Raw genomic sequence first — 14,786 nt, 5'->3', positions numbered from 1 at the left:
GATTACACAAAACCTAAAGATACAAAATACAAAAAGCTTTTATGACATCTTTTGCAATGGAATTACCGAACATCCAAAGCGATGTTTCATGCTAGGCTAAATGCGCTAATTTTATGTGCGTACATATGATTGGTGTTTAAGAACTCGCAAAGAGCTTATAAAATGTGTAAAGGAGTAAAAACCAGTGTAAGGAATTCCTCCATTGCACAAAATGAAGATCTGCTGCAAGAAGACAGCTGTTTCAATGCCTGTATCAAACTGTAATTGGGAACGTAGCTCCTATGATAGGAATTAACAGGTATGTTTGAGATTTCTAGGCCTTTTTTGGTCATTTTAAGGGTTGCATTTCATGACATCATGTCTGTTTTTTGGTTCATTTAGATGTCTTTGGTCCATGTTGCATTCATATTTCATGTGAACCGCAACAAAGTTCATTTGGTTGTTTGGTTCGCACCAATGTTTGGATGGCAGTGTTCACACTTCAAACGAACCATACTTACAGAGCAATCGCACCAGAGTTCGTTTTAATCTAAGCAAACCTGTCAAGTGTGAACATACACTTAGAACATTATGTTAACATGTAGCTAAACTAATGGTGCAGTACTCTAATGCATCAATGTCTAGGTTAGAGGCAGAGCACAAACAAATATTGGTGAAAACAATAATTTTTTTATAACACTGAACTATTTTTGTCATGAATGATTCAGTACTGCACATGAGCACTAAGGGACAATGTATTGTCTGGTTAGCATGATCTAGTTAACCCATGGTGGTAACCACTGTACACACAGATTGGGCAAAAGCATGTGTTCTGATTATATACAATTTTACATATATATTGCTAAAATTTCTTTATAGAATAGTAGGGGTTGCACAGACTAGTCGACTTTAATGCTTTGCCATGACGCTTTAAGCTTGACGTCGACTAGTCGATGATCATGGCCTATAGAGGGCGCAACAGGATAAGAAATCTTGAAGTCCACTTCAAAGCTCTGTGTACAAACAGTTAAAATGACAAATAAATGCATACTCTGAGAGCACTCCACAATATATGTTTGATTATACCATAGATGCTCAAAATTGATCGGGTGAATGCACAGTTTAAACAGCTTATTGTACACGTCAGTAAATCGTCGATCTAAACGAATACGCTGCTGCATTGAACCACACACACACATACAGAAGCTTGCGCATCATGAGCAGATTGTGCGCATACAGAAACATTCAGAAGCACAGAAATGTATTGTCAAATCTGTTCTGTGGTTTATCAGTAAAATAGCTTAGAAACTGAATAGTTCTAGCATATATTTTTTAGTAGCTAAAACCCACAGATGCACTATTATTAAAGAGACGCTGCCAGGTAAAATTAATTCACACGCAATCACTCTCTCACTAATGCATTCATATAAATGGAATCTTTACTGTGACTGACTTTAAAAAACCTGAATTCGTTTAACCCCTATAAATGTTTCACCAGTGCCCAATTGTGTTTGGCAGCGCTCTTAAAAACAATAGACTTTTATTATTTATTAATATTTTAGCTTTTATTTTTATATTTTCAGTTTTCATTTTAATTTTTAATAATTGTATGCGCTTTGGAATTTTAATGACTTATTTAACATTTCCATATAGCTTTAATCTATTTTTTATTTTATTTCAGTTTTTGTTTTAGTAATTTTAGTAATTTTAAAACTTCTGCTTAAACTTCTTTGAGTTATTTGACTTGGCAACAATTCTAATTTTCATTTAAGTTTTTATAAGTTTAAGTTTTTCATCTAATATTTTTTATTTGATTTTATTTCAGCTTTGCTCAAATAACTGAAAAACTTTTGTTTTTAATAGTATAAAGTTATAGTTAACAATAACAACACTCTCTCTAAGTCCCAAACTTTAGTCTCTTGTGGTGAGTCAGTCAATCAGTTTTGTCATGATGTAATTTTCTTGCAGATCCACAGTGTTTAGTTACACTACTGCTCAACTGATTGGCTCAAAAAACAACAACAACTGTGCCCACATCAAAGCGCTGGAAATGGTAATACTAACTGCCTTTCTCTCTTATTCACTTTGCAAATCTAAGAGTTTATTGTGTTAAGGTGGGTTGTTTCTCTCTCTGTTCTTTAACAGCTGACTGACATTAACAGCTTACATAAAAAGACCCATTAGAAAGGATGTAAATGAATGTGTCTCAAACCAATACATACCCACATGCATTAAAGACAATTCTATGAGGGTGCCTGACGAATGAACTTGTTCCCCTCCTCGGCAATATCGCCCACAGCTCTCTTTTGTAATAAAGCCACCAAACACACCAGCCAGAGCTTTTGTTGATGGAAATATCAGGGTTCGGCTCTACTCAAACTGCTTTATCAACGCAATATGTTTGCCATTTGCACAAGCACTGAGGTCAAGACTCGAGAAAACCATGTCCTCCAGCAGACGCCACTATTTAATGAATACAGAGAGACAATAAGGCAGATGCGAACATGACTTGCTTGCCTCTCATAAGTTTGATAGGTGAGCTAAGAAGGTCAGTAACTCGCAAATAGCAGCTTAAACTAAAGCTCATAATTAGCTGCCGGATTTGGCGATCACCATGGAAACAGCATATTGCAACTCAAATAATGTGGCGACTTACCACTGTTTCTGGTCGGCATCACAGTTGCAGTAGTATCTGGAGTCGGTGCAGTTGCGCTCAATGCCACATGCACATTTCTGAATGCCAGGAGCAGAGCCGCCCCAGTAAAAGTGCTTCTCGTTACCGCGGCCAACCCACCATGTGTAAGGCGTTCCATCTGCAAATGCATAAAGGAAATGGAAAGTTTAACAAATAAACAATGAAATATTATGTTGATGAGAAGACCATTACAGGACTTCTACAGACAGGCCAGTGACAAACCATATTGGTTCCATCCATCCATCTATGTATCCTTCCATCCATAAGATCCATCCATCAGATTCATTCATAAGATCCATCCATCCACCCAACCCATAAGATCCATCCATCCATCCATCCATCAACCCACCCATAAGATCCATCCATCCATCTGGTACATCCACCCATAAGATAGATCCATCCATCCATCCATCCATCCATCCATAGTGAACCATTTATTTGAATAATTTAAAGGGCACCTATTATGCCCCTTTTCACAAGATGTAAAATAAGTCTCTGATGTCCCCAGAGTGTGAAGTTTTAGCTCAAAATACCCAAAAGATAATTTTTTACAGCATGTTTAAATTGTCATTTTTGGGGGCTGAGAAAAACGAGCTGTTTCAGTGTGTATGTCTTTAAATGCTAATGAGCTGCTGCTATCGGCCCAAAGGGCGGAGCCTCAGGCGCGCAGAGCCAGGACAAGCTCATCTGATAATATCAAAACAGAAACTCTCAGAAGAGTTTAACATGTCCGCCTCAGAGTCGTTCATTTCGACTCTGTGTCGGACATTAATGCCTAGCATTGCCTACAGAGCCAGAGAATATAATAATGTGTGGAGATAAAACAGGTATAGTTAAGTTAGTTTAATTACGGTTATAACTTATTTGCCATCTGCTTTTATCCACTATTAATACAAGCCTGGTGTAGTAGACCCCGTCTGAATGATGACCAAAATATACTGATGATTTCAATTAAGTTTATTGTACATCACACAAAAGATGAAGTGTTAGTTTTACTGCAGAAAATCACTGTAAGAACTGAATAAACACAGTATAAGTGCGCATTAAGTCTTATCCATAAACACTCTCTCTCTCCCTTTCATTATCATGGAACATACTGTAACGTTACACAGCGAAGTAAACAAAACACTCGTTACAACTAACAGTGAACAAATATATACACACCTTTTCAGTGGGTGCTTAATAAACTGGTAAACTGTATATCTGTAAAATGACTCGATGAGCTGTCATAAAGTGTGCGCTCTCACTTTCATTTCTGCCGTGATCAGTAACGTTAGTCCTGTCGCTCCTCCGGAGACTGTAAGCTGGATCACTAGAGCAGTTGTACTGATCAATCCTTGAGTAACAATGGGAGTAAATGAAGACTGCTATGTTCATTCTTACATCCAACAACAAAACACCTCAATCGCTTTAGAAGACATTCTTGTCTACAGCTGCTCAAGCGTCGAAACAATGGCGGACTGTGTCCGGCTCACTCAGGGCGGGTCTATGCTCAAACTGCAGTGTCAATCAACAGTCGTGGGCGGGGCTAGGGCAATTCTACGTCACATTGCAATGATTCTGAGAACAGCTCGTTCTGAGACACTGCTTATGATTTATGGGGATTTAAAAAAAAATTATGTTCAAACACCATGTAAAAGTGAAATTTGCATAATAGGTGCCCTTTAACATTTCAACAAATCAACTATGAAATATTAGGTGAAATATTATGTTAATGAGAAGACCATCACATGACTTCTACGGCAGGCCAGTCACAAACCATCTTGGTTCCATCCATCCATCGATTCATCCATCCATCCATTTACACATTTGACAGCCTTCTTTTTTTTTTTTTTACTAATCGACATGTCAGATAAACTGTGCCATAAAATTATTTTAGTCTTCTTAAAGGAACTTCTCACACTTAAAAAACAAAAAAACAACAACTGTACAATATATAACACATGTAAATGAATTCCAAGAAATCTTTGTTGTCCATGGATGATTCTTATAAATATACTCTTAATAAATAAATAATAATAGAAGCAATACTTTGAACGTTTTTAGATCCAGCACAACCAGCACAGAATAAAATCTGTTTAACTACAAATGATTTTCAAAAAGGATGTAAAGGTCAAGTAAGCCTTTTGAGTCAAGGACATTCTTGTTTAAATAAATCTATTTTGCTCTTAAAAAGCTGCCATTTACAGGAACCATGCATACACTAAAAATGCATCTATCCTTGTTCCAAATCGACTACATTTACATTACATATTCAATCAAAAGATGCATTTATCCAAAGCGAATTTAAAAACTCCAGAATTACAGAAGTTTTTTTTTTTTTTTCTTTTCTTTCAGTAGCTTGTGCCATGCTCTACTGTTTGAACACTACCACAGCTACAGAATCTACCACAGGACTGAACAGCTGTTTGATGGCTGCTTATAACATGCAGACAATGGTAATTACAGTGCTTGAGATTTCAAGAGTACTTCACGGTCTACCCACAGATACGAGTACTAATTCCCTCTGTGTGTAAAGACACAACATGCTCAAAAGGATTAACACTTGGCTCTTTGGGAGCACACACAGTGCTCTAGGGGCTGCTGGACTGCCATTCTCAAGCGCTGATGTGCGTGAAAAAGCCCACATCTGCATGCCGAGAAGGAAGCAGAGACAATCCAAACACAGTATAGAGCTGGCAAGTGTACTAGAGGCAAACATACACACAAGCTTGTGACTACAGCACAAACAAGTATGCATACACACACACACACACACACACACACACACACACACACACACACACACACACACACACACACACACACACACACACACACAAAATCACACAAGCACACACTGTCTTTCATGGCAAAACAATAGTTTGCTAATTTACTTCATTAACCTGTAGAGATGAATCACAGATGGATGCTGGAACTGTTTGAAAATCATTGGAGCTTCACAATCATTTAGAGTTGAAAAACACTTTCAGATGACACACTGCTGGCTGCTGTCGTTATATATGCAAGAGTTGAATTACTTAAAACAAGCTCTATTCCGCAAGGCGGCCCAGGGGAAATACGTGTAAAATGTACTATGTGTTAGAGATCCATGCAAAAGCTTGATGTGTGACTACATCTCCAGCCCTCCATCAAAAGAGAGAACGTGTGTGTTAAATTCAGTGTGGCATAAAATTATGACATTGATGTACTCTAGGTCTCCACAGAAGGAAACAATCCCGAAATTAGCTAACAATAAAATGGAGTAACAGCTCGACCAGACAGTCCATCAGCTTCAGGAATTTCATCTCCACCACACTTAATTAGTAGCAATGACTCCTGCTATTCCACTAAGGAGCCTGAATAAAGACCTGCACATTTCAGACTCCGCCGACAGGGCTGACAGATACAGGAGAGACCCACACATGGCAGTTGCAGGCAGGAAGCCAACCACCCTGAGTGACTGAAGAGATGCCAAGCAGAAGAAAATTAACAAACAACAGCAAAAAATGATCATTGTGGTGATGGACAGACATTCTGACAGATGGTGAGTGGTCTCTGACACATGCCGTACAGCTGGTACTTGTGAACGCCGTTGATCCAGGAATGCTGGGATGGATGCAGGTGCACAAGAAACAAGGCCAAAAGACACATGTGTGGATGCCTCACCTGGCCTTCTGGGGGTCTGTGGTGATTCACAGTATGAAGTCTATGCCTCATTAAACTCTAGGGCCAAGAGTTTGCTCCACCAATGTTATCTGCATGGACTGCTTCCTGTTTTCCCTCACCTCAGCTCACACCAGCCTCAATCAATCACTCCATTCACTCTTGGCTGGAAACACAGCCGCCGGGCCAGACTAATTTAACAGGGAGATGGAGCTCTTTTTGTACTCCTGCTGAGTTCTGAAACCGAGTTGATCATCCATTTGTAACCCAAACCCAGTGATCGTTAAACAGGTGTAAACAAGATTGGCACATACCGGAATCCATTCTGCATATGTGCATAGAGTAGACCGGGGCTATTTGTCACAAAGGCTGCAGCTCAATAACTATAAAGGTTTCAGTCCAATTATACATACATTTTAACAAAATTATATATCTGTAAGTTTTTTTTTTAATGTTTTTGAAAGAAGTCTCTTATCCTCACCAAAGAAGCATTTATTTGATAAAAAAAACAGTAAAAACAGTAATGTTGTGAATAATTATTGCCATTTAAGGTTACACTTTATTTTAATGTGTCCCTGTTATGTAATTAATTATACATTTAAGTACTGAGTAATATTAACTAACTACATGTACTTACTATAGGGTTAGGGTAGGATTAGGGTTTGGTTCAGGGTTAGTTGCATGTAATTACAGTATATGCCTAGTTTATTGTTATTACTATAGTAAATACATGTAAAATGTAACAAGGACATTAAAATAAAATGTTACCCAATTTAAAGTAACTGTTATAAAAATGTATTTTAAAATGTAATTACTCCTTCATTGTCACATGATCCTTCAGAAATCATCTTAATATGCTGATTCAGTGCTCATGAAGCATTTCCAATTATCGTTGTTGTACGATAGCTGCCTAATATTTTTGTGGAAACCATGATTTTTCTTTTGCAGAATTCTTTTATGAATAGAATGTTTACTTTATGGTACTGGAGTAGACAAATAGCCCTGGTATCCCCTATATACAGTATGAGTGTGGGTGTACAGTAGAGGTGTGCGCGGGACGGATTTTTCAGTCCTGCTCCCTCCTGCAAAAATATGTTACCTTCTCCTGCTCCCACTCACAACTTTCATGTTTTGTTCTGCTCCCGCCCGCAAAAAAACATTCTGCCATTTGATATGGCAGAAAGCCTGCAAAGAGCGCTCCCTTTATAATCACTAAAAACTGTCACTCATTTTAGTTAAACTAATCTAAAGTTAATCTAAAGTTCTGTTATAAACAATGATGCTGATTACGCAATGAATCCCTCATAATGTCTACATTATCCCTGTGGGATTGCAGGCCTCTAGTGTAAAGTCTAGGTATGATATTCGATTCTGCGTTAGCCACACGGGATTGCAGGCCTCTAGTGTAAATTATAGGTTTGATATTCATTTAAAAACATATTAAAATGATAAAACCCCAGTGTGAATATCCAATATCACTTCCTCTATAACAATATGCTGGAGGTTAATTCGGTTTTGAGACAAATGAAACCAAGGAGAAAGAAACTTACCAACAACAGCTGTTGTTTAGGGAAAACACTAAAACAATTGGTCTTGTTTGCTAGACTCGTACTGTATTTGCATGTGTATGGCTCCCCGATGAGCTTGATGCACTTTGAGAGCCATTTTATAAATAAACTTCAAATTCTACTTCAGCACCAACATCTCTCTCTCTCTCTCTCTCTCTCTCTCTCTTCCCCCTCAAACAACAGAATCCTGGCACAAATATTTCAATCCCTCCCAGGAAAATCGATCGGTGAGACACAAATCTCATTTCCATCGTATCTAGTTCTTCTTGCCTGGGACCCACATTACACCATTTCTTTCAAATTTGCAGCTGTCTGTCACTTCAAAAGACACGTCCCTCCATCTTTATCAGTCCTGTCTCCTTTAAGTTTCCCCTAGTGCCTCATCCCATTTTATCTAAGTGATGTAAAAGAGAGTGACGTCTTTCTTCCACTCTTTCATGTAAGAAGGAAAGACTTGCCGCCACATGTAAATGCCGGGATCTTGGCTCTACACATCAGGACCATGAATGACAGCTTCATTTTCCTGTCAAGAGGATCACAGTGGCGAGAGCCAACTCTTCAGAGCCAGAGCGGCTGTTCACGCTGTCCATTGCGAAACGCCTTTCTGCCATTTCAGCCATCCCGGGGGAAAGTCTGACACGATAGCCAGGAAGAAGGGCTCATCAGACCGACCTAAATTGGGAGAGCATTGCTTTCCTCCTGGAAAAAAAGAAAGAAATGGCAGCCCCCACATTGAAACCTGGCACTGAACGAAAATTCATCTCATCATCAGTATGGCTTTTCTCTGGAGGGCACGGACGGCTCTTTTCTCATGTTGGGGAGATTACTGTTGCATAATGATTCTCTGACAGTCCAACCCACTGTGTAGAATGAACCCCAGTGGGAGCCTGGTATTGATCGACACTCTCTCTTTCCTTAAATAGAGAACGGCTTGATAAATGGGCCTTATCGAACTTATCTGTTACGGTAGGTACTGGGAGACACATGCTGATGGATGCTTTTCAATGGAATATAGAGGAATTAGTAGAGCACAGACTGAAACGCTTGCTCTGTTTTCGGTCTCTGGTGACTAAATGTGCACAAAACATCATCATAACATCATAACAGGGTGATGCCAACAAAAAGAGAGAGAGCTGTGGCCTAGTGGCTTGCACATGTGCTCCGGTGGGAAACACAGGTTCAGATATGTCCCCACTTTTAATCTCGATTCAATTCCTAACTCTTCAATGTATAGATTCATGTTCTGCTTCTAATAGTAAAAGGTGAAAAAGTGATTAGGTAAACTAAGTAAACATCATCATTACAGGGATAATGTAATGATGAAAATGAAAATTCTGTCATTATATACTCACCCCTTTGCCGTTCCAAACCTGTATGAATGTCTTTCAGTTTTTGACAAAGTCAATGGACCCTTTTCACTTTTCTGTGGTTTTCAGAAGCGCAAGTTGTCATAGTTGGGTAAACTTCTATAGTGTTGAACGGAAACTTCAACAAAAATAGATATTTTTGTGCATTACCAATTGCCTCATTATTTTTTTTTTTATGATTAACAGTTTATTGTTTTTTCAAAACATTTAAACACACACACAAATCCATCAGAAAAAAGAAGCAGTACACATACAACAAAATAGAATGAAAGGAAGACATAACGCGACTATAGACAAAAACTATACTATGAATACATATTAAAAATAATTAAAAAAAAACACAAAAAAACACAAAAAAAAAACCACACACAGATGACAGTGATGCACAGAGCCCTTGAGTTTACAACCTTGCCTATATGTAGGTACAGTATTCTATCAAAATGTATCCATCAATCATGTTTTCTAGTTAAATGTTGTTTATGAGCCAGAATGCCATTAAATGCCCAAAGTGTACGAATGATACTTCCCCCATTTCAAGTTATACTCCACTTTATCACACAACCTATAGGACAGTTGTTCAAGGGCAGCCAGCTGACCCAGAGCAGCGCACCACAAATCCAGTGCAGGTGCAGAGGGGGCTTTCCATTCTTTGACCAGAAGTTTCCGGCCTAACATAAGGACAGTCTGGGTCCAGTTATAGAGTGGAGGGGTCAGATCACTTAATGCAGAGGGGTCCCCCAAAATAAACAAACTGGGGGTGAACGGGATATTCTGGTCGACAATTTTCTCTACAACTGTATGTAGGGAAGAATTTTTGGGCAACTCCAGAGCATGTATACTAGGGTACCATTTTTGTCCCGACACCTCCAGCATTCCGAGTTATCAACCAAACCAACCTTATGCAGCCTGGATGGTGTCCAATAGATTCTATTCAGTATTTTGAATTGGACAAGTCGCGTTCGCAGTTCCCTTGACATTTTTTTCCCATTTCTAAGAATTCTGCCCCCATTCTGCATCTGTGAATGACACCTTTAGGTCATTTTCCCATGTCATTTTAAGGGACAATATATTAGAGTCCGAGGCCGTAAGGATCATTGCGTAGTAAGCAGAGGCTTCATGGCCGCGCCCATAAATTGTTAGGACCTACTCTAATATGTAACCGCTCACCAATTGCCTCATTAGTAAAAGAAATAATCCATGATAGTATTTCTATGACTTTACAAAAAAGGAAAAAAAATATCAAGAGATGAATTATTTGATCAGAGAAGAGAAGGATGTCAGATTTTCCGTCACTCCCTCAGCTGTTGTATTAGAAACACTCAAGCAGCAGCGTTAACTAGTTTTCTGTATTTGAATGCCACAGCAATAAAACACAACGTTCTGACAGATATTCCTCAGTTGCATCCACTACTTGTTCCCAGCCTGCCCTGAGGTGTTTCTTTCCCTTCTCACTTTTATCACAGAAGTGAGATGCTGTTCTGTCAGACAAAACTCCCTTAACAATATCTCTATTGATCCACCTGGCAATCTGACGCCGTTTCTATTTGACTCCGTCCGGGTTTAAAACGAGACCAGAGACTGATTTATACTCTAGCAGTTTGCACTGGCCGAAACCCCCTCACTTCTCACTCTAAAGGAGTTAATTGGACATCCAGAGACAGGTAATGCTGAAGATATGGGATCATTAGCCTCCTTGTTTCCCTCCAGATAACAGACAATATCCCACCAATATCCAGTAGTCATTAAAAAAATCCTCTAGGCTCATATGGCAGGCAAGAAATAACAGGCCAGAAGATGTTACACAAGTGCCAAGCAGAAAAAATAGAGAGCAGAGAGGGGTGAGAGGGGTCACTAGTCCAAACTCAACAATCATGTGCTGTGTAAACCTGCCAAAGTTTAGACAGGTGATGATATGATGCTCATCATACTGTCATGGATTTCAGATTTTATTGCTTTAACTCATTAAAATCTCCACCAAAAATGTCTGGTATGTGTTGGAAATAACATTTGAAACATATTTAAACATTAAACACCTCTCATTTGTCTTGCTATGGCTACTTTATTAGCTAACATTTTATGGATACTAAAAAAATACTAACTAAAGGGTTAGTTCACCCAAAGAGGAAAATTCTGTCATCACTTACTAGCCCTCATGTTGTTCCAAACCTGAATGAGTTTCTTTCTTCTGTTTAACACAAAAGAAGGAATTTTGAGTAAATGATGACAGAATTTAAATTTTTGGATGAACTAACCGTTTAATTGGAAATGACGCACAATACAAGTATGCTACCATAACAGCATATTAAAAATAGACAAACTACAGTAAGTCTGCAGTCTGTATGATTTTGAAAGAAGCCTCTTATGCTCACCAAGGCTGCATTCATTTGATGAAAGATACAGTAATATTGTGAATTATTATCAATGCTGACAAATGGCTGTGCAGCTTGATTCCCCCCCTCCTGGATTTTACTGACCGCATATTTTGCAATCGGTATTGTAAGACATTTTCACACAATAATTATTGAAATTGTTTATAATTATTTCACTGTCCGTTTTAATAATTCATATTTTTTATGTTTTGAGATTAAACATTTGGGACAAGAGTAAAACAATAAAATCTATTCATAAAAAAGATAGATATTTCAACACAAACCGACCTCTAGAATTTGAAGAAACACCCACATACATATCAATGGACTTAGCTAATGTTGTAGTGCTGTGCCCCCCAGCCCACCAAAGACATGACATCCATCACAGAAATGCCTAATATTATTGGTAAATGAGAATACAGTTGATGATGGATAACATTTCAATTTGAACATTTCTCCCTGAATTATTGAAGATTCAGAGAATTTAAGGTGAAAGCTTCTTTGCAAGCAACGATCGAGCTGATATAAAAACCTCCAGCAGTGCATTGAAGAGTTTTAGAATTCCATTAGTGCTTTACACCCTTTAGCCAAGGGAATAACTTTCTATCTGACTCTCCACTGCTAGGAAATTGCCATAACAGGTGCAAAGCATAATATGACTGAATTACACAGCTCTGAAGAGGAGCATGATCACAGGAGATCAAATGTCACCAAAAATAATAACAGATGAAAATAAGACATTAATTTCTAAAATGCCACATTTAAATAAGTGTATGGTTTTCGTTGCACAATTTGGTGTTTGTGCAAGCAAAAATTTGAAAAAGCTCTGGCATTTTCTCTTGGAAGCCCATCCCATTGTTTTATTTTCTCTTCGAATAACTTCTTCCGTTCTCATATATTTCTCAGAGTCATTTTTCTCTTAATGAATCCCAATAGAAATTCATCTTGCAGTTTTACTGGCCCTGAGACAGGTATGCTACACCAATTTATAAGCCCTTATAAGTATTCCAAGTCCAGTGATCCAGTTCTGTTACAGCTCAATAGTCGAGCCCTCATGCATATCTGAATAATTACATTGTCCCTTCAGTTGGCTGGCAAAACAAAACGTTTAGCTGGAATGTTGTCGTAAATGAAAACAATGAACATTTATAAAATTTAAATTAATTGTGCCTTGGTAATTGCCTTTTTCACCTGAAAAGGACACAACAAATGTTCTCTCAGGCTTCATTATACTTTGCAGCCATGTGTGAGTATGTCATGACAGAATCATCATTCTTTGGACAGGCTGCCTCTCTTGACGCTAAGTGCACCAAAATCACTGATTGGACGGATTGTTATTGCAGGTCATCTCAATCAGCTCTGCTGTGTTGAATGCTAATGACCGGGTAGCATGAAGAGAGAGAAATAGCTGGACAGATTTCATGTTCATGAGGCCCTAGATTGAATGAATCTTTTGGTAGTAAAGCTTTCACTCACTTAAAATGAAAATTCTGTCATCATTTACTCACCCTCATGTTGTTCCAAACCTCTATGACCTACTTTCCTCTGTGGAGCATACTGTAAAAGATGATATTTAGCAAAGTGTTAACATATAAATACACTGTTGTTGATTATCAAACAGTTCATTTCAGTCCGCAAATTTGATTGGTTGGGCTATGTTGCAAATGGACTGATATGCGTCCAACAGCACTGGGAAATTTGACTTTTTGTTTCCCTCCGTTTGTCTGTGTTTGTACCAGAAAGAATGCCAGTCTGTGCATTAGTGGTGGGGTGTTTTAAAGTCCCCCTGTGGTGAAAATCATGCTTTTAATGTTATTTATAAGTCTATGTGGTGTTTTTAATATGCTTTAAGACAAACCAGGTGCAAATTCATAAGTCAACACCATTGCTGAGTATTTTTTCCTTAAAACTGCAGTGAACCAAAGACAGTCTCAAAAATGCGGTTTGAAATCGCTGTTTTTTCTGACGTCACAAACTACCTTGTAACCAATCACATCAACGTGTGATCGTCAATGAGTGAATCTCTGAACTGGTGTGAGAGAGTGGATGAGCGGCTAATTTGCATATTCATAGAACCGGCTATACTAAATGAGACAAGAGTGTAAAGTAACATTCAAGCTATTCTAAGGCATAACATTTATTTTTTTTCAAGGAAAAAACTTTTAAATATGATATTTTGGTGGTCAAATGTAAGTTTTAAGGGATGAAATTATTGGCTGCAGGGGGACTTTAAGTGATTTTCTACAGGTTACATTGTAACAGTTGGTGGAATGAGTGAATCATTCATTTATTCAAAATAATCATTCAAAAACACCGGTTCGTTAAGGAATGAAACAACTGACTGTCTTTATGAGCAAGTCAATGACGTTTACGTGTGCACCAATAATGCGATTATTTCTAATAATCAGAGTATGGCCTTAATCACAGTAAGATGTTTACATGACACAAGCAGAACTCTTTACTCCAGTACATGCAATTTTCATTATTCGGATTATTCTATACTCAGATAGGCATCCAGTATGCATGTTACTGCCCATTGTTTAAATCTCGCATTAAATTAAAAATACATTTTAATGGACGTACTGGATATTTTTCGGCGCTGTGATAAAGATCGCAATGCCTGGTTTGCCTACACTTCCGTCATGTTCTTCGTGGCGTCTGGATGAAGATACGGAGCAGAGACTGTGCAGAGAGTTGTGGCACATGAGTTGAGACAATATTGCCAAAATCCCATTATAATTGCATAATGAGGGTGCATGTAAACATACTGAATGTTAATTAATTCAACATAACTGTTCAAAAGCAGATTCATACAAGAACGAAACAAGAGGCAGACTTCGTCCAAAATCACATATCATTAGTTTTTTTTTTTTGACAGTTAAAAATTGTTCTATTTAGTATGAATGTGTGTACTATGAATGCAATCGGGATGATCCCACAATTCTGAAGCCAAAACTGCGAGATATAAGCACACAATTCTGACTTTTTTTCCTTGCAATTGCAAATTTAGTATCTTGTTCTTTATTTCTCACAATTCCAAGTTTATAACTGGAAGGTTTTTTTTTTTTTTTTTTTTTACAGTATATCACAATCAAACGACAGCAGATGTGCCACAAAAAAAGCCTTTCTCATAAAACAAACTACACTAAGATCATCCTCTGTC

General features: G+C 38.1%; 1 protein-coding gene across 2 annotated transcripts in view; it reads right to left on the bottom strand.

Annotated features, from left to right (window-relative positions):
• The window catches only part of cntnap2a (contactin associated protein 2a), a 386,613-nt gene that overhangs the window by 89,999 nt on the left and 281,828 nt on the right, over positions 1 to 14,786 (bottom strand). For both annotated transcript variants that reach the window (XM_079862570.1, XM_079862571.1), the window contains exon 14: positions 2,636 to 2,792. In XM_079862570.1, coding sequence (XP_079718696.1) covers positions 2,636 to 2,792 — 157 coding nt within the window. The remainder of the gene's footprint in view (positions 1 to 2,635; positions 2,793 to 14,786) is intronic.

The sequence above is a fragment of the Squalius cephalus genome (assembly GCF_949319135.1).
Source record: "Squalius cephalus genome assembly, chromosome: 25".
Lineage (NCBI taxonomy): Eukaryota > Metazoa > Chordata > Actinopteri > Cypriniformes > Leuciscidae > Squalius > Squalius cephalus.
This window is presented reverse-complemented; position numbering and strand designations above follow the sequence as displayed.